Raw genomic sequence first — 18,993 nt, forward strand, 5'->3', positions numbered from 1 at the left:
GGGTTATTTCCAATGGGGGTTCTACACGGGCCCCTTGCCCCTGTAGACATGTCTCTGGCCCCCCCGTGCGGCCCAAATCTTTTTCTGCACGGGTGAATTAGAGCGGTTTACCCAAACACCGCGGTGCTGCTGCTCAGTGCTCAGCCACTATTTAAGAAAGCTACGATTTCTCCTGTTGCAAGAGTCGAAGGTAAACAAAACGATTTAATCTCGAATCGTAAGTGACTTGTTGTTCTTGCACATAACCGTGTTATTGTAGTTCTTCACACTGATGAAATTAAATTAGTAAATGTCTGGTCTTGATATATTAAGAAACTTAATATCTAAGCAAATCGAAGCAGAAGAGAGTATCGAAATGTCAGTTTCCTTGCTAGGACTAGGCTACACAATGTTGTGATGTTTAGGTATTTTCATCCGCTTTGGCTGTTGCATTGGGATAAAAAATACATTTGAGTAAAGAGTAGGCTATCTGCCCGTGTTAAGTAGGGAGGGATGATTATGCAACGAATGTAATGCAAGCCCCTCGGCTTTTTTCTTCTAATAGCAGCTATCATGAGACGAGGAAAGAACATGGCATGCCTTGTCCAACCCCCCCCCCCTATTACAAAAAATACCCTTTTGTGGACCGAAATTTGACGACCAATAATGACACAGAAAAGACGTCACTCCGACAACGGATTGCACAGTGGGATCATGTATACATTTCCTGCACCTGTCATAGGCGTCCAAATGACGTCCAAAAATGTACCCAGTTCAAAGGTGAAATGTTGAACATCAATATGACGTCCAAGTTGGGTCATGGTTTGACATCCAAATAGTAGACCTAGTTTGGACGTCAAATACATGTCAAGAATTGGTCATGGACCGAAGGACAAAATATAGACATGCTCTGCACGTTTATCCGACGTCCCACTGTTTAGTGGGATAAAGAGCTTTAGGATAGCTTCACCAGAGCTAATGGCTTTCTGGTATCTGAACTGTTGCAAAAAAACATTCATAACAGGCATTTTAACTGTTAACCACAGCCAGCCAGCCACGCACTCAGAGGTCGGCCTCAGCCTCTGTCTCCCTCCCTATAACCGTGTAAGACGGTTCTTTAGTTCACTCACGCTTCCTCTCCACCTGGGGGGCCAATGGGCTTGGAACATTCATCCTGTCTCGAGATAGAGAAGAACAGACGTAGAGCAACCAACCATCAGTACTGCAGTATTATGCAGCATAACAGAGACAACAGTGTAGCTAGAAGGGATATTTAGTCAGCTTTATGCACCAACTTTAACTTCGGCCACCATGAAGAAATGGTCTGTGTGTCTGATATATTTTTTCATGAAGACAGCTGTTGGTAAGAATGCACATTTCTTATTTTTAAACAGGCTAATCCACATGGTTTTCTTATTGATCATAAAGAGCCACACTTTTTATTTTGATAAACGTGCCGAAAAAAAAAAAAGGTAATGTAAAAGAGTAACATTAAATCATCAATGTTGCATGTTCACCGCCATAATTATTTAACTTATTTTTGGAATTGATTTATTTTTTTTTAAAGTAGAAGAGCAGGAAAAGGTTTAAGTCAAAGGACAATTTTTTCCTATCGACCTTGGACCGATATCTTGGCATCGCTCTGTTGGATGTAAAGTCCAAATTGTCTTCCGCCTCCCCGTCTGCCCCAGTCTTTGCAGAGGTGCTGTTCATCCACAGGACAGAGGGGCAATCAACAGACTTCTCCTGTCCCCCTGAGGGGCCCGCTAGCTCTCTGAAAGGCTTCAACCTGTCCCGCCTGTGCCCTGGCGTCCCGGGTCAGCAAACCACCTTGCTATCGGTGTGGGCGGACTCCAGCCCCAGCCTCAAACTAGACCTCCGGCTCTGGGGACGTCTGGTCGTGGCGTCTGGGGGGTTGGGCGCGTGGTGGGTCAACCTTACCCTGACCGACCTGCAGCCCTCGGACACGGGGCTGTACAACCTGGAGCTCACAAGCAGCTCCACGGCCAACGGCTCGGACCGCAGCCTCCTCACCTGTCCACAGGTGCTTCTGTTGGTGGAGGGGACTGGTGAGTGGTCGTCAACACACACACAAACGTCAGGAAAACACGTACGCACACACACACACGGATATACACCTAAAACACACACACACACACGTTTTGTATTTGGCCACCCAGTTTAATTAATTTTGTGTTAATTTATTGAAAGTACAGTATGTACGCCTATTTCTAATGCCGTTATTTTTTGATATATATGTGTTGTCATCATGCAGATAGGCAGTGCCACCAGTGCTCTAGTAAGTACACATCCCTGCTCTACAGCATCTTTGCTGCTACAGTACTTCTGCTGCTGATGTCTACCTGGCTAGCGAGAAAGAGATGGGTGAGTGACCAGACTCATAACCGACTGCAACCATGGCAATGCTAGAGGAAACCACTGACTTCCTTTTGATTGATGCCTGTGGTGGATTCATGTCTATGTTGTTTAAAATTGTAACATGTTCAGAAGGTCGTTTTGGTTAATAAGCATGTAATAAGTGTTATTGCAGTGTTAAAGGAGACCTTAAAGAGAAAAGAGTAAAGGTAAAGAGTCTTATCATAAGATACGCATGATATCCTATTATAACATTCTCTAACGTATATGTTATGGCTACACATGGTTTAAGTTTTGCCAGTTGCAAAATGAGTACATATATAGTCTTTCATTAGACAATAATGCGGTGCTGTTAGAAACGTCAAAACCAAAAGTTTCCGGCTGTGAAGTCTGTTTGCTTTCACAGATGAGGGCGAGGTGTCGTCAGAAACCACAGCCGCCTCATCCGATCTACGAGGAAATGAACAGCAAGAGTGAGAGGCGGGGTGCAGGAAGCCCCCAGAATATCACCATGAGCACCTCACACATGGAGACAGCCTTCCCTGTGTACTCCAACCTCGGCGTCAGGCAGGCGGAGGACAACTACTACGCCTGTCCCCGGCAGATCACAGCCCCTCTAATGCTCTGAACCTCCTAACTTACTTTTATACATCCATGCTCTTTAAGCTTAGGCTGCTCTGCCATCTTTCTTCCTGCCTGAAAGGCTAAATAGGAGTCTCCAAGAGGGTGATAGCGAACCAACAACAGGAAGGAGGATGGAGGAAGTAGATCCTACAAGAGCTTCCATGTATTAACAATAGCTTGGGGCCCATGATGAAAGGTACAGATATTTCACAGACACGTGCTACGCCTGCAAAGCTTTGATTGAAATCAGACGGATGACAAGTTCATCTTTAACAGCCAAGTAAAAAACTGCAGTTTTATTAATATTTGAAAGAAGCGCCATTGATTATTAAAACCATTGTTTCATTTTTTTTCCGGTGCATGTCATTTAACAATCACATTCTATGAGGAGAAAGATATACAGAGAGTAAAATAAAACATTACAAGCCACTGAACTTTCATTTAATCTCAGTACAGACATCTTTCCTTAGCATTTCATAAACATGAAAAACAATGCAACACAGCCCTAACCCCCCCCCCCCCAACCAAAATACTTTTAACTGAATAAAAGGGACCAAGGGACAGAAGGAAAAAACACAATTGAACCAAGATACACCCCTGATGGGTTCGAATCCCACAGTGCTCTAGACTAAGATGCTCATTGGTGTTTTTTTTTAAGAAATACACAGCATGGTGATGTAGCGGTACATAGTTGTGGGGGGAGGAAGTTGGAGTAGGGAGGTGGTGGTGGTGCAGGCTCCAACATCTGCATCGATAAAGACCTCCGCAGGCCACCCACCACTTTAGGATAACACAATACATTGGACACCCCTCCCCCCACCCCACAAGACAAAGCAAAAAATACATGGGTCACAGAGAAGTAGGTAACGACACCTTCATCAGCGCCCCAAAACTTTGTGCATAGATTTGTGATCTTTTGAAACCAGTCGGTTACAAATAAAAAACGATCCTGCAAGTAAGACCCACCAAAAGCATTCACAAAAATGGTTTAAAATGTTTCTATTGTCTAATACCCGCCATATATATATATATAAATATAAGAGAGAGAGAGAGAGAGAGAGAGAGAGAGAGAGCGAGAAAGAGAGAGTAATGCACAATGTTCCTGATTCAGTCAGGTCGGGACCTCATAATAAAATACAATAAAGATTCAAACAGCAATGTTGCATGTTATTCACTTTTTTCTTTCACAATCAAAATCATTGACCACTTTTTTTTTGTAAATGTAAAGCAATTTTTAATATATAGATTTATATATAAAGCACTCCATTTTCATTTAAAGTCCATTATTTGGTTAATATGTAACTGCTACGGATTTAGAAAACAAAGAGAACTTCTTTCCTCTGAAATCCATAACTTTCAGTGCTTACAATTTGTATTTTTCGTATCAACTTTTTTTAAATTGTTATATTCACTCGTAAAAACTTACATTAAAATGGCGTGGAGTCAGTACTCTGGAAACTCAGCCTTCCTGAGACGAAATCCACTTTTTTTGTGTGTGCAAGATAGTGAGCAATTATGTCTTCTTTCAAAATTAATAAAATAAAAAGGAACAAAATATATTCATATATCAACATTTAAATTACAGGCTTTCAGATAGTCCTTAAAAATCAACATTGACAAAACAAAGCAGCCCAAGGTCAAACAGAACATGGCGACACTGTTCTATCCCAGAGCTCCTAAAGACAATAAGTCTTCATAATGCAAAGCGTTGTGTTGTACTTTATAAATGGAAGCATTTGTCCTTTTCAATTTTTTTATAAGTTCCCATAGTATCATTTTGCTTAATCTTTATTAATTTTTTTCATTTTATTGTAAAAAACACCAGGAAATAAAGTGTTTGGTGTAAACGGTTTGGTGGCCTTGAGAGAAGGAAAACTAAAAATGCTAGAGGACTGAACCTCCGTAGAAACTGAAACAAAGCTAACAACCCCCAATAATCAAGAAAGAAATAAAAGTTAAAAAAAATAAAACTAGGCACCCTCTGAAGAGCTCTGGAAGGTTCCACAACTCAGTCCGATGTCTTGTCCTTCCATTTCAAACCGCGACTATGCTTTGCATCGCAGCTAAAACAGTGCTAACCTCCCACATCATTCCATGGCCACAGGTCAGCAAAATACTTTTTTTTGTTGCATTTTCTGTGTATCTATAAAAAAGATTTTTCTGTTTCTTTTTTTTTCTTTTAGAGTCTGAAAGAAAATGGTGCAATACTCAATATATATAATCCGGTTAATCTCGGATTATTCCAAGATGAAAGCCACTAAGGTAGATAAACATATTACAGATATTTTTTTCAAACGCACTTACATTTTTTGTCCTTGAGTAAACATTTACACGTGAAGTGTCCCGGCCTGTTTACTCCCCGGCCCCCATACTTGGATCGGGTTGTTCGATTGGCTAAGGAGGGGGCTGGGTCAGCCACTCCGTGCAACGCTATAGGCTAATGACGACCAACATTGGAATATACTTTTCAACAAGCAAAACAAATGAAACAATGAACAGACGCGCTCAAAAAAAATCCTAGGATAACTCAAATTAAAAATACACAGTGGGAACCATGTCCGCCAAATTCACAGGCTCAAAACCCTTGATATTCTCACACACACACACACACACACACACACACACACACACACACACACACACACACACACACACACACACACACACACACACACACACACACACACACACACCAAGCAAACTTGTGCAAACACACAACAACATCAGATGTCAAATTGCTTTAATACATCAGATGTCCAATTGCCTTAATATTAAATCTTTGTTTTTCCAACAATGCTTGTATTTCAATGGTTGTTTTATCTGAACCAATGCTGTTAGAAAAATCTCTTGACGTATGAATGAGACAAAAAGAAAAAAAATCACTTTAAAAAGTGTTCACATTACATTATTGGCGCTTCTTTTGATTCAAGTATTAGTTAATGTTTTTGTTTTTTTATTATTCTGATATGTTTATGTTTATGTCTGGGAAATGGGAAAAAGATACAAAGCATTAGGGAGAAGTCAGGCCAGAAGGTTTTGGGAGCCGATGGGGCATTGGAAAATATTAAATCAGACTAAGACAGTTCTAGCCGAACACACAATACACTGCTTAAATGACTCTTGATTGTAGACATGTACAAACTAGCATGTGCATAAAAGAGCCAGGCCTTCGCATTTTTATGTTTAATTATTCGTCATTGCAAAAATCTTGTATGCGTCTCTCCTAAGCACGGTTATCAATCGAACTCCAGTTGCATTTCAGTCCAAGTTCACGAGAACAACACAAAAAAAGACCACTTCCTTCCAACACTCATTGTCCTTGACAGGTAGATCATAGAGACGGAGAGCGTTGGGATGGGTGAGAGAGGCGGGGGGGGGCGGGGGGGTACACAGCACCTTGCATACTCGCCAGTCCCTGATCAAGACCAGTCAGAAGAGGGAGGGAGAGAAAGAAAGCGAGAAGAAAAAGGGATTCCAGAGACAAAAAACCCCAGACAAGAACAGGCATTAGTGATTGTTGGGTTGAATTTCTCCCGCGACTGGAAGAGAGGGCATGTTCCCGAAATGGTACCAAACATGAAGTCCGTCCATGTGGTCTTGCTGATTTAAGGAAGTGTACCCCTGTTAAGTTAGCTGGCGCCCCCTATAGTTCGGAGGTCAGAAGTGAACGCTGTGAATAGAGGTGCCCCTGAAGAGGGCCCTTTGAGCCGAGCTAGATGAAGAGAACACGCAGAGTGTACAGCGCAGGCACACTTAAGAATAAGGTTGCTTTTTTGTCTGTCAAAATCATGGCAATAACTTTTTTTTTATCTCATGTTTTCGGTTTCTTAAAAAAGATGTACCAAATTGTGACCCTTTCAGCGCGTCAACAGCCCACACTCACACAGCCACAGCCACACTAGGAATCATACCCAAAACATCCTAACTCTTACCTACCACTGCTTTCCCAGCTGTCTCGGTGCCCTGTTATTAATTAAGACCGGCGCCAAGAGGCTGTCCTCGGCCAGGCCAGCAAACCTCCCCCTTCCTTGCCATCTGCTGGAGCAGAACCCCCACCCACCACCCACGCCCAACGACAACAACACAGGGGGGGAAGATGTAGGATCAACAGAATGATTCTACCACAGATGTAACGTATGGAAAAATGGAAGGAGATGTATCCGCAGACAAGTTGTTATTGCATACAGCTTCTGCGTCAAGCCCCTGCTTAGTGTTGTTCCCATGTCCACCCCCCTCCCTCTCCGTTAAGCACTAATCCCATCTCATAAAACCCCAAAAGGTTAGGAGTGAAGGGGGTGTGGTCGTTGCTCAAAAAAAAGAGAGGTTCCCTCCACATAAACTACAGCCGGCCAAGGAAGGCTGGGGAGGGGCTGGAGTGTGAGCGGTGGGTCTCGGTCGGGGCCCCGTGGAGTTCCGTATACATCACGATGGCCGTCAAGCCCTCAACCTTCTGGTTATTGCATAGAAACAGAGGGCAGCAGTCCGTCCCGAGCGCTCCCACAGTTCTTTATAAAGGACATATAATAATAATAATAACAACAGCACCAGTGTGTGTGTGTGTGTGTGGGGGAGGAATTGGCACGGTGACACCCTGATACATGGTAGTGTTGGTGGAGCAGTGGCAGGACTGGTGGGAGTAGATTGGCTGACTGTTTCTGAAACTTGTTTCAAACCCACACACACACACACACACAGAATTACTACCTCTCTCCCTTCCATTCCCAAGAAGGGGCGAGGCCTAATCTCTGAACATGAGATCAATGCTTCACGTACACACACACACACGCACCACACTCACAAACACTTGCCTGTCAACCGGCCCTCGATGTCAGAGGCGCAACAACGCAGTAATCATCATTATCTACGGCAAAACAAGTGGATGAAATTCTAAACGGATAACTCTATATATCGTTAATAAAACGCGACACCATATGTGAAACCAGGAAATGTCGGACATCCTCTACCTCTGGCTAAAGTGATTCTTGCATGAGAGGTGGTAGTAGCAGAGGTGGTATGATAGTAGTTTTAATACGGGTAGGCCAGCGGTCCCCAGCGGGCAGGCACTCGGCAGCCACGTGATTGCAGCACGCTGGCATGGGGCCTTCTGGAGGACAGAGACACACACACACACACACACACACACACACACACACACACACACACACACACACACACACACACACACACACACACACACACACACACACACACACACACACACAGGTGGCTAGCATTCCCCCTTGCAGGATTGGTGGGAAGGGACCCTTCCGGCATCCTGGACACAAAGGCTAAAGGAGACTTTAAAGTCAGGAAACGTGATGTTCACTGATCTAATTAAAGATGACCCGGGAGTGCTCCGCACAGAATGCAAGTCCGGTCTTTTGTTTGTGTTTGTTGTATTCATTCCAACTTTGCTACAGGTTCTCTTCTCTTTCTACATCCTTCCTGGTCCCACCGAATCGAGGGAGGTAAGGACTAAATCTAAAATAAGAAAATACACAAAGAAATATTTTTTTTTCTCCACATCCTCGTAAAGGTTCAACGATAAGTACACAGAAAAGTCACTGAGCAGATTGCTTTTTATGAGAACGCTTTCTTTTTTTTATGTCGTTTTTTGTTTGCCAGTGTCCATTCTCACCTCTACTGATTTGTTTGCATTAAAGGTTGCTAAGTGCTATGATAAACACCTCTTTAGAGTTCATTACACCATGGTACCAAGAAAACACAGGCAACACAAAACTAAATAAAATGAATGCTCTTTCGTCGTCTTGGTAATACAGACAACAACTTCCTCAAATTTGTTTTTCACCATTCTAAACATCCATATTTTCTCACACACACACACACACACAGACACACACGCACAGACACACACACACACACACACACACACACACACACACACACACACACACTTTACCGCAATAGTCACTAGTGAGGACCGGCGGCTTGCGGAGGAAAGTGGACCATGTCCGTTGTGTCACAACCGAACAGAACCGTTTGAGGAGGCATCGGTCTCAAGCTTCTTCGCCTCGCACAGTAACACCAAGTGGGACCCAGCAATTTAGACATGGACCCTAGGCTCTCCGGCAGGCTCTCCGTCAGGCTCTCCGGCAGACTCTGGGATCCTCCAGCGTCCTGTCGGATATGCATCGATATACATGCGTCCAACTGGGTTTTCATTTGCGTGTTTTCTCTCTGCGGGGTGTGTTGGTACTTGGACGGTAGAGTCTGTGGCTTGTATTGCAGATCACTTTACACGGTGGAGGAGAGCGCCCCCTGCTGCAACAGACGTTTCCCCCACCCGGTCGCTCGCCGCCTGGGGGTTCAGCTCGACTGGTCAGCTGAGTCGGGGGTATGGGGATCCCAGGTAGGTGGCGGGCGGGGTAGGAGAGTTGGTTTATAGTAGGAGAGCAGTGGTTCGTTAGGCTGATTGGTGCTGACCCGCGCGTACGTACACCAGCCAGCGATAATGATTACATTTAAAAAGCTTAACCCACCGCTGAGCACAAATAAGTTGACACATTTGACCTTTACTTCAATTGCAGTGTTTTTGCTTTGTTTGCGTTTCCTTTTCCCCTCTTCTTCTCCACCAAGGAAGTCAAAGTCAACCCAACCAAACAGAAATGGCTTCAAACAAGGCGGGAAGAGGGTTGCATCTTTCCCTTTAAACACATAGTTTGAGCATGGTTTGAGAGGTCCGAGGTCCGAGTGGGGTCAGAAAGGGCATTGGGAGGAGGGGGTCATTAGAGGTTAAGGCTAGTAAATAGTACTGAGAGAAGAGCGCCACTTATAGTCCGGAGTGGCGCCGAGCTCTAGAACCGTTCTGATTGGGGCAGGCTGGGCGGACTGGCGGTTGTCAAGTTTTCTAGATGGCAGCACGTATCATCGACATTTATGTTAGGTTAAAACACGGCGCAAATGTCAAGAGAACAGTTGTCCGAAAACAGTTGCCCTACTGCAAAAAAGAGAGTTATCCCAGGTTGAGACTAGCTGTCCTGTTGCTTTTCGAGAGCGTGAACACTGAGAAAAGTAACCACCCTCTGAGATTCACACAAAAAAACGTAACATTTTACACTTGATATATTTCCGACACTGAAATCAAAAGGAGCGGCGATCTCAACAGAGAGACGAGGTGGAGGGTCTCCGGGGACAGCCTGGTCTTCCCCGCTCGCTCCCGATTGACGGATTCCACACTGATTATCTCCACATTGATTTGCTATCTGGATTCTCTCGTTGTGTTTGGGCCTCCCCCCCCCCCCTCCCCGAGGGGGACCTCTGTGCTCTTACATGGACTCCCCGCTCAGAAGGTCCCCTGGCAGCAGAGTGTTGATAGGGGTGGGGCTCCCCATGACCTGTCCGTCCTCACCGCCGCCGGGGGGCCCCCACAGGCTGGAGTACTGGGGCCCCCCGCCCCCCCACAGCATGTCACCGCCGCCCGCCTTGCTCCCCCCGCCGCCCAGGCCTCCGGCCCCGTTACCTCCGCTGCAGCTGTTGTGGTGGCCCCAGTGGGGCGCGTGGTGCCCGATGGGGTGGGCGGGGCCGCCGCCGCCCATCCGCGCTTGGTTGGCGTTGCCGGAGGGGTTGGCCTGCCAGCTGGTGGTCGCCCCTAGCGACTGGCCCTGGGCGAAGAAGCGGGCCACTTCCTCCTCCCCGGCGAACTCCGCCAGGATGGTGGTGTTTCCCAGGACGCACCTAGGAGCACAAAGGGTTAACAGAGGTCACACGGTGGGGGGGGGCCGTGCTTCAGGGTGTGGCGGTGGTGCTTCCCGGGGGTCCCCGGCGGAGACGTACATGTGCAGGGACTTCTGGGCCTTGGCAGCCTCGTCCCGGGAGCTGTAGCGCACCACGGCGTTGCCCTGCGTCAGGTTCAGGTGGAAGGTGATCAGCGGGCCGTGCTGCATGCACAGCGTGCGCAGGGTGGAGCCGTCGATCTACGCGCACACGCGCACACACACACACACACACACACACACACACGATGCATGAATCAATTAAGTAGCATTGAAACCAGTATAATGTATCCAGTAAATCTGCTATGGTTTCTCAAGAAAAGGATACTTTAATGCGAAACGTGGAAACGTGGAATAAGCGTGCCAGAAGCTCTCTGTCAACCCGGCATGTGAATGTTGAAAATGTAAGCCGGTTTAAGGTGGCCAGAGTCAATCACTAGTAATGTGGTGGAGCCCTTTAAAATGAATGGATGAGGCTATGTGATGGAGGGAGGGGCCCAGACCTAATGAATGGATGAGGCTATGTGATGGAGGTAGGGGTCCAGACCTAATGAATGGATGAGGCTATGTGATGGAGGGAGGGGTCCAGACCTAATGAATGGATGAGGCTATGTGATGGAGGTAGGGGTCCAGACCTAATGAAGGAAGGCCAGTACCTGTGGCGTGAGGTTCCTCAGCACCAGCCAGCTGCTGCCTCTGCTGGAGCTGTCTGTGCTCCAGGTGTTACCAGCTGAGAGAGACCGAGAGAACCACATCCAGGGTCAACAGAAATACCCAGAAACGATCTGCTTCACTTTGTTTCTTTCACACTAAGATTGGAGGATGCCAAGTGCTAGCGATGGTTGGATTGGATGATATAGCGGTTTATTTATTGTCACATACGGTTACCATTAACCTAATTCCCTTCGCTTATCTTATATTATAAGAAAACACAATGGTATTGAAAATGGTTACAAATATCCTAATTTTACTAGGACTGAAAAATGACTTGAATCGATATTTATTTTATTTTTTTATAAAAAAAATTGTTTTTATTATAATTTTTCCAAAATATAATTCCATATTGAGATATCTTTACAAGGCCTACTTTGAGAATCACAGGTGGAGCGTGGATTGTGTGTGGGTGTGGTAAGCCAGTTTCATCACTCGGAAACAGATCCAAAATGGCCCCTGGGAACCGGGGAGGTGTGCGACAGGCTGTGTTACCTGAGGTGTAGGAGGAGCTCCAGGACTGTCCCAGTCCTAGGGAGTTGCCCCCCCAGGTGGAGGACGATGGGGCAGAGGGTGGGGGCTTTGTGTGGGTGAGGCCGGGCGGGGGCCTCGAGGGGGCCGCAGAGTTGCGGGGCCCATGGGGGACCTTCCACAGCTCGTGGGACAGCGAGCCTGTGGCCTCCCTGTTGGAGATGGCCCCCGGGGACCAGGTGGACTTCATGTCCGGCAGCTTACCTGGAGGGAGGGGAAGGTAGCGGGTTGGCATCGGGGAGAGACAACCGACCAATGACCACATTTCATGCTTTTCAACCAAAGCGACCGACAAACAAGATGCATCAAACGGTTGGGATGCATTTGTTGTATCCCACGTATTCTTTTTTTTTCATTCATTGTTTTATACAAATGCGGAACAGCTGGATGCCAATATTTACATTATTTCCGATGTCAAAATGTTCTATTTGAACATTTTGTGTATTTTTTTAAGGGGAAATTTCAGAGTTCTCAGTTACAACGTTTTTTTCTGGAGAGAAATCTGAGAAATGCATCATGTTTTCAAGCTGAAAAATAATCGATTGAATAATCGTGATTAAAATATTGATTTTAATCACGATTAAAATTCTGATTTTCCAATAATCTGATTTTCCAATAATCAGATTCTGATTTTCCAATAATCCAGCAGCCCAAATTGTTGATCCCACTCCAGGAAATATTGCCATGGACGTTCATACAAATATGCTGTCGCCAACATTGTAATGTAAAGACTTCCACATCAATAATAAGTATTATTTTCATAAATATTTTTTGACATGATTAAGGGTTAGTAAAGCAGAATTCCCGTTGTGAGTGGTTATGGAAATGGGCATGGGCCTACTAAGTGTGGCTGCTCACTGTGTGCATATATCTACACCAGGTCTGAACACACTGATTGCGAATTCTGCCTCCCCAAAAACACAGTTTGTAAGAGGATGTGATGTGTGTATTTGTGTGAGCAAACTCGTCACAAGGCAAACAACCACGACAGGGCTTCTCCTTGAGGCCAAAATGAGAGAGACACTCAGAGACAGAGGGGGGGGGGGAAGAGAGAGAGAGAGAGAGAGAGAGAGAGAGAGAGAGAGAGAGAGAGAGAGAGAGAGAGAGAGAGAGAGAGAGAGAGAGAGAGAGAGAGAGAGAGAGAGAGAGAGAGAGAGAGAGAGAGAGAGAGACAGATAGAGTTACAGTGAGTAAGTGAGTGATCAAGAGAGAGACAGACCGACCGACAGACAGATGGACAAAGATACAGAGAGATAGGGAGAGAGACAACGGCACACATACAGGGTGGGATACATGTTAGAGCTCAGTCAATGCCCAACAGTAGCCACACACCAGCCCACCTACAAACAATACAAACAGACAAACAACATCCACTTCCCTCTGGAGCATTCCATGCTGCATCCAGGAGAGGAAGTCAACACCTTACACATCTGTATGGAAGCTAGAACCACACAGGGTATAAACACAGGGGGGGGGGGGGGGGGAGTTCATACTCTCTTCCTTGGTTGGACAAGTTGGTCATATGAGGGAAATGGTCAGAGGGTTAAGAGGGGAGGAGATGCCTGTTTGCAGGGGATGGTTCACCGTAGTGGGGGGGGGGGGGGGGGGGGGGGGGTTGGGGCCTATGGGCTTGAAGGGGTGATAGGGGGGAGCTTTGTACCTGCGTCGTCCATCTCGGGGGACGACAGACTGAACGAGCTAGAGTAGGAACTGACTGGCCAATCAGTGGAGGGAGTCAGAGCCTCGGTCTGAGATGAGGTGGGGGAGGAGCCTAAGTCCATGCAAATAAAAAAAATGAAAAAAGGTAGAAAGACAGAAGAAACAAAGAAATAAAGGAAATGAAAAAAGATCGAAGGAACCAAGTGAAGGAACGGAAGCTTTCCAACAGATGAGAGCTTGCTTATCAACAGAAAAGGAAAGGCGTATACATTGCAAAGAGGCAAAATTGTGGAGAAAGTTTAAAGTTGAAAGATATAAAAAAAAAAAGACCCCAAACAAAAGTGTACATGTAAATGTGAACAAACACACATCAACTAAAACACAGGTGAACGCCCACCTGGATGACGTGGAGCCTGGGAATCAGTGCGGATCTACAATAGATCCGTCCCATCTGAACCTATGCTCCCCTGAGCTCCCTGTCCGTGGTGCTCACCTCCACTCCGGTCCCGCAGTAGGTAGCGGTTCACGTCCTGGATGTTGGTGTTGACGGTGGGCCCGTTGGGGACGCTACCCGGGGTCATGTTGGGGTCCGTCTCGGGGTCAATGCTCTGGAGGCCCTTCCACGGCACGCCGGGGCAGAACTCTGGAGCACAGCGCCGTGAAGAGGTTAAGTGTTCAGCTGATAACGAAAATACGTCCTTTTATCTGCTTCTACAGACATTGTCTTAAACCCTATCAACATCTGCATGTAATATTAATGTCCCAGCGAAGACACGCACAATGCATTTTTTTGTTCCATTATGTCTTTGCGTTACTATCTCTTGGTTTTATGTTGTAGCACTTAAAAGCAGTTGCTTTCCTTGATTTGCGAACGTTTATGCACTTAAATGATTCTTTCACTGTTTGGGGAATATCTTCATTGTTGATTGTGCTTTGGTCAAAAGTGTTTGTAATGTGATGTAAATAAATGTAATGCGCCACACTAAGTACTTGGAACAAGTACTTGGTGACTAGGAACTACTAGGAACAAGTACAGACACACACACACGGTGCTACAGTGCCCATAGTCTCCTCTCACTCACAGTGCGGTCTCTCGCATAATTTCGGCTCTGTGTTTGATAGTGTACGCTAAAAGTTAGCCAACACTCTTGAAGTCAAGTGAAGTGCATTTGCGACCGGTTTTGGTAGAGAAATAAAACGGCAGGAGTGCAGATTGGAAGTACTTTTGCTTTGAGGCAAATTACCAAGGAAAGTCAAAAGACACATTTAACCCATATGCAAGCGATACTACAGAGACCAAACGCACACAAGATATTAAATAAAATCTGATCCTTTTCTTTTTACAACCAAAAGTGCTGTCAGTATCATGACAACACTAGGATGCAGTATGCTGGCAAAGGCTTGACTTTTTTTTGTTACTAAAACTCCATCCAATTCTAATCAAAGAATTGGGGTCAACCCCAATGCTTGGAGACACTGAGCTCTGGCCCGAAATGATTCCAACAACAGGCAAACAACCGGTCCAGTGACTGACCTGGAGGCCAGGTGATGTTGGTCCCGTTGGCCATCTTGTCGTTGCTGCTCTTGCCCGAGCCCCAGTGGTCCGGGGGGCTGGAGGGGGAGTCGGAGTGTAGGCTGTAGGCGCTGTAGGAGTCCTCCATCTGGGGCGACTTGCGCGAGGACCCCAGGTTGGCTAACACAGGACAGCAACACATGTTTAAATTCGAAAATCAAATAACGCTCACTTGGGCTTCTGCGCTTCACGTTGTGTGTGACACATGTATATTTTGATGAGATCAAACTCCATAAGCACGGAGAGTATATCATTTAATGACAACATCTCCAATGTGTGGTCTGTAGCTCAGGGCTTTAATTGAAAAGGCTGTGCCTTGGTCTTTTATTATCCGCTAACGTGTGATGGGTCCAGAACGGGTGTGTGACCTCACCATGCTTGGCCAGGTTGTGCTCCAGGGGGGAGGACCCCCCGGAGAGTGTGTCCATGGAGTTGGGGTGCGTCCACTGGGATAGGCGGGACTGGGGCTGGGAGTGCTCCTTCATGGACAGCCCCCCGCCCACCTCGTTGAGGTTTACATTCATGTTGGGATTCAGCCCAGCTGAGGGCACGGACACCGAGGCAGAAAAAGAGGGGGGATGAAGGTTTGTAGGAACTAATAACTTAAATACGGCCAATAACGTAATAACGTCCAATAGCGTAATAACGTCCAATAGCGTAATAACTGCCAATAACGTAATCATTTAAATGTAATACAGCAAATAACGTAATAACTTGCCAATAACGGAGTTTGATACAAGGAGTACTATGATGGAACCCTAAGAGTTACATACTGTAGAAATCCAAATAGATGGTTTGCTCCTTTAAGGCATCCTGTGGAGGGGGGTATGAGGGTGGAGGGGTATCTGGAATGTCTGATATTTGAGATATGTGTTGCAAGATTAAGGCTAAGTGTGACAGTTTCTCTCCAGAAATTGAAAATAAATATAAGTTGTTACATTATTGGCTCAGTTATTACATTTTCAAAGGATTTTTTTAATACAAGGCAAATAACGTAATAACCAGTCAATAACGTAATAAGTAATTACATTATTGGCTAAATGTTATTATGTTACTGGCTCAACAACTTTATTACATTATTGGAAAGTTATAAAGTTATTGGCCGTTATTGCGTTATTGGCTGCTACAGGGTTTAACAACATCCTAATATTATCATCAACAACATAACCATCAACAGAATGCAAAACCATTGACTACCACCTCTGCGCCTGTCCCAGGTAATGTTGTTACATCGGAATCAATAACACGCTTTGCTGCATGAATGTACAAACTCATCTAAGGTCAGTTTATCGTATCTTGAATGGCGATTGGCACCAACTGGCATCAATCAGGCATTGTGCCAATTAGCAACAACACCTTGCAGTCACATGCTTTGCTTTCGCCCATAGCTTCTCTTTTTGAGACTCAATGTTACTCACAGTGTGGGTAGGTGCTGTAGGCGTGGGGAGAAGACTGTGGCTCTTTGGTCTGCAGGTCTGGAAGGCCCGAAGCATGGGGATGTCCTGGAAAGGAGTCCAGGGCTGATTTGACGGATCCTGGGTGCAGGCCGGCGTGGGAGGAGGGCGGTGGCGGCTGCTGCTTCATCAGCAGGGCCTGGGCCAGCTGCCGCTGGTGCTGCTGGATCTGTTGCTGCATGTTAGTGATTGTACGTGCAACCTGGATGGACGGAGGAGGAGTTTCCATGGAGATGTTTAGCCGTATAAGGTGGTAACGTAGCAACGTAACGCCATGTACAAATGTAAAAACTGAGAGGATTTACCCCGTAGCTAATGTTAATACCAATCATACCTAGGCATTTGCTAGTGTCATACTGAGAGAAGCAATATGCTCCCGTCAATACTAAGATAACTTTGCCTTTAGCCAACGTCAATACTGTGAGAACCTAGCAATGTGCTAACATCAATACACATCCTACCTAGCAATGAGTAAACACACAGAGGATGCAGACACAGCTTATCAAGCGTTGTTTGCATTCATTGTTGAGAGAGGGGACCGGGGTGAGTGTTTGAAAAGACACATCCCTCTCCATTACCATTCCAGTCCAGCCTTCAATACAAGAGCGTTATGAAGAGAAAGGCTTTCCACAACCCACACACACCTGCTGCTCTTGCTGTCGGATGGGGCCAGAGACGTTGCGCTGCGCCTGCAACATCTGTTGCTGAATCTGTAAACGCTGGTATGCCTGAGACATAAAACACACGTGTTGAGAGGATTACTATTACTACTCATAGTAAACAGTAGCCTAACCAGGGACAGGGCTTGCAAATGAACCCTGGCTAGAAACCCTACATGTGGTACACATCTGGGTCTTTGTGTTTAAACTGTATTTATGTTCTCTACAGTGACGCTTTTATGCTCGATATAATAATTCACATTCATCACATAACGTTACATGAACAACATAACCAAGTGCTTTTATCAAACGAAATCCTGACAGTAATTGGGTTTTGGACATGTTTCATGTGTAAGTCATTAATGAGCAGGGAGGAGTGAGGAAGGCGCAGGACGTCACCCACCAGTTGCAGCTGGTAAAGTTGGTTGAGGAGGGTCATGTGTTGAGGGTTAATCGGTGAGGTTAAAAGTGCAGGGTTCAGACCAATGTTTTTTGCTGCAAACTGTAAGAGCTGTGCTTGAACCTGCAATGCGAGACAGAGCAAAAGCCCAAAAAGCTTGAATTTACATTGAGCTCATTTAAAGTGATTTAAGGTATTGGTCCAGTGTGTGTCTCTCTCTCGTTACCTGAGGGGAGAGTATCTGAGGCACTTGAGCCCGTAGACCGGGCTGGGAGGAGCCGGGCGGTGGCACTGGTGGCTGCGGGGGCGGGGCCTGCTGCTGATGCTGCTGATGCTGCTGATGCTGATGTTGATGCTGCTGATGCTGATGATGGTGATGATGAAGGGCGCGGCCTTGCGCTGGCCCACCACTCCCAAATATCCCAGCCTGCAGAAATATAAAAAAAAAATGCAATAAGATGAGATGTATTTAAAACTTGATTTAATTCTTGCCACTGTCCTGTGCCTACAGGTACAGTACAGTATAATTAAGAATAATGTTTTAATAAAACTACCAAAAATTGACAGTGAATATGTCAAGAAAGAAGCAGCAATAGAGATGCAAATGCAATAATAAATAAAAATATTATCGATAGTTGAGATAGACATGGTTGAGTGTATGCTACATAATTTTAACCAAACTACACATAATTGACCATTAAACAGGTCAAAGTCAAATGTGTTTGGCATTTATTTATATACCCCTGAATCGCTACAAATAGGCTTAATATAACCTTGGAAGTACTTTCACAAATGAGTGGATGACATCTCAGTGTAGGCTACTATTTACAAGTGCAAAAACGCCAACATATTCTGTATATTGCTGACCACATGTTTTTTAAAGCCTCATAAGGAAAGTTCCTCTGCGTCTTTCTCGTAGATAACACCATCTTCAACGTCTTTGTTAAATGCGACTGCATCACCTTCTCTCTCATGATGGTCAGCAACTCGCGAATTTCACCGTCTCTCCAGTGAGAACTACTCATGTTGATAAAGCTGCGTTATCTCTGTTGTAGGGACAATGCAGCAACACCTCTACCCAAGCCCCGCCCCTTGAAGTGCGAAGCCGTCTAATCGTAAATCCCCAATATGTATAGGGTTCGCGAGGGGTAAATTGGGGTGCGAAATCAAGCCGGTATATTAGCTCGGCCAATATAAACACGCAGACCACGCTGGGAAAAAGGCGGGCATAAGACGGCCATATTTGGCACTGTGAGTCACCAAGAAACCCTAAACGCACAGAGAGAAGATGTCG

The 18,993-nt window shown here is 45.7% G+C and overlaps 2 protein-coding genes across 6 annotated transcripts in view; one reads left to right on the top strand and one right to left on the bottom strand.

The window, feature by feature from the left end:
- Positions 1-912: 912 nt before the first annotated feature.
- Positions 913-5,680, top strand: LOC132449213 (uncharacterized). Its single transcript, XM_060040940.1, has 4 exons — positions 913-1,342; positions 1,671-2,048; positions 2,255-2,364; positions 2,762-5,680. Exons 1-4 carry the CDS (start codon positions 1,291-1,293, stop codon positions 2,981-2,983), a joined length of 762 nt encoding a protein of 253 aa, XP_059896923.1. The 5' UTR covers positions 913-1,290; the 3' UTR covers positions 2,984-5,680.
- A 3,812-nt stretch (positions 5,681-9,492) lies between these two features.
- Positions 9,493-18,993, bottom strand: part of LOC132449159 (trinucleotide repeat-containing gene 6C protein-like) — a 73,996-nt gene continuing 64,495 nt past the window's right edge. For 4 of the 5 annotated variants that reach the window (XM_060040834.1, XM_060040816.1, XM_060040825.1 and 1 more), the window contains 12 exons: positions 17,926-18,126; positions 17,703-17,822; positions 17,285-17,368; positions 16,605-16,842; positions 15,560-15,727; positions 15,148-15,306; positions 14,107-14,256; positions 13,615-13,725; positions 11,919-12,158; positions 11,369-11,442; positions 10,774-10,913; positions 9,493-10,674 (listed from right to left, as the gene is read on the bottom strand). In XM_060040834.1, coding sequence (XP_059896817.1) covers positions 10,266-10,674; positions 10,774-10,913; positions 11,369-11,442; positions 11,919-12,158; positions 13,615-13,725; positions 14,107-14,256; positions 15,148-15,306; positions 15,560-15,727; positions 16,605-16,842; positions 17,285-17,368; positions 17,703-17,822; positions 17,926-18,126 — 2,094 coding nt within the window. In that variant the 3' untranslated portion in view covers positions 9,493-10,265. The remainder of the gene's footprint in view (positions 10,675-10,773; positions 10,914-11,368; positions 11,443-11,918; positions 12,159-13,614; positions 13,726-14,106; positions 14,257-15,147; positions 15,307-15,559; positions 15,728-16,604; positions 16,843-17,284; positions 17,369-17,702; positions 17,823-17,925; positions 18,127-18,993) is intronic. The other variant, XM_060040840.1, reaches the window with a different exon arrangement.

Source organism: Gadus macrocephalus, chromosome 2 (genome assembly GCF_031168955.1).
Source record: "Gadus macrocephalus chromosome 2, ASM3116895v1".
Taxonomy (NCBI): domain Eukaryota; kingdom Metazoa; phylum Chordata; class Actinopteri; order Gadiformes; family Gadidae; genus Gadus; species Gadus macrocephalus.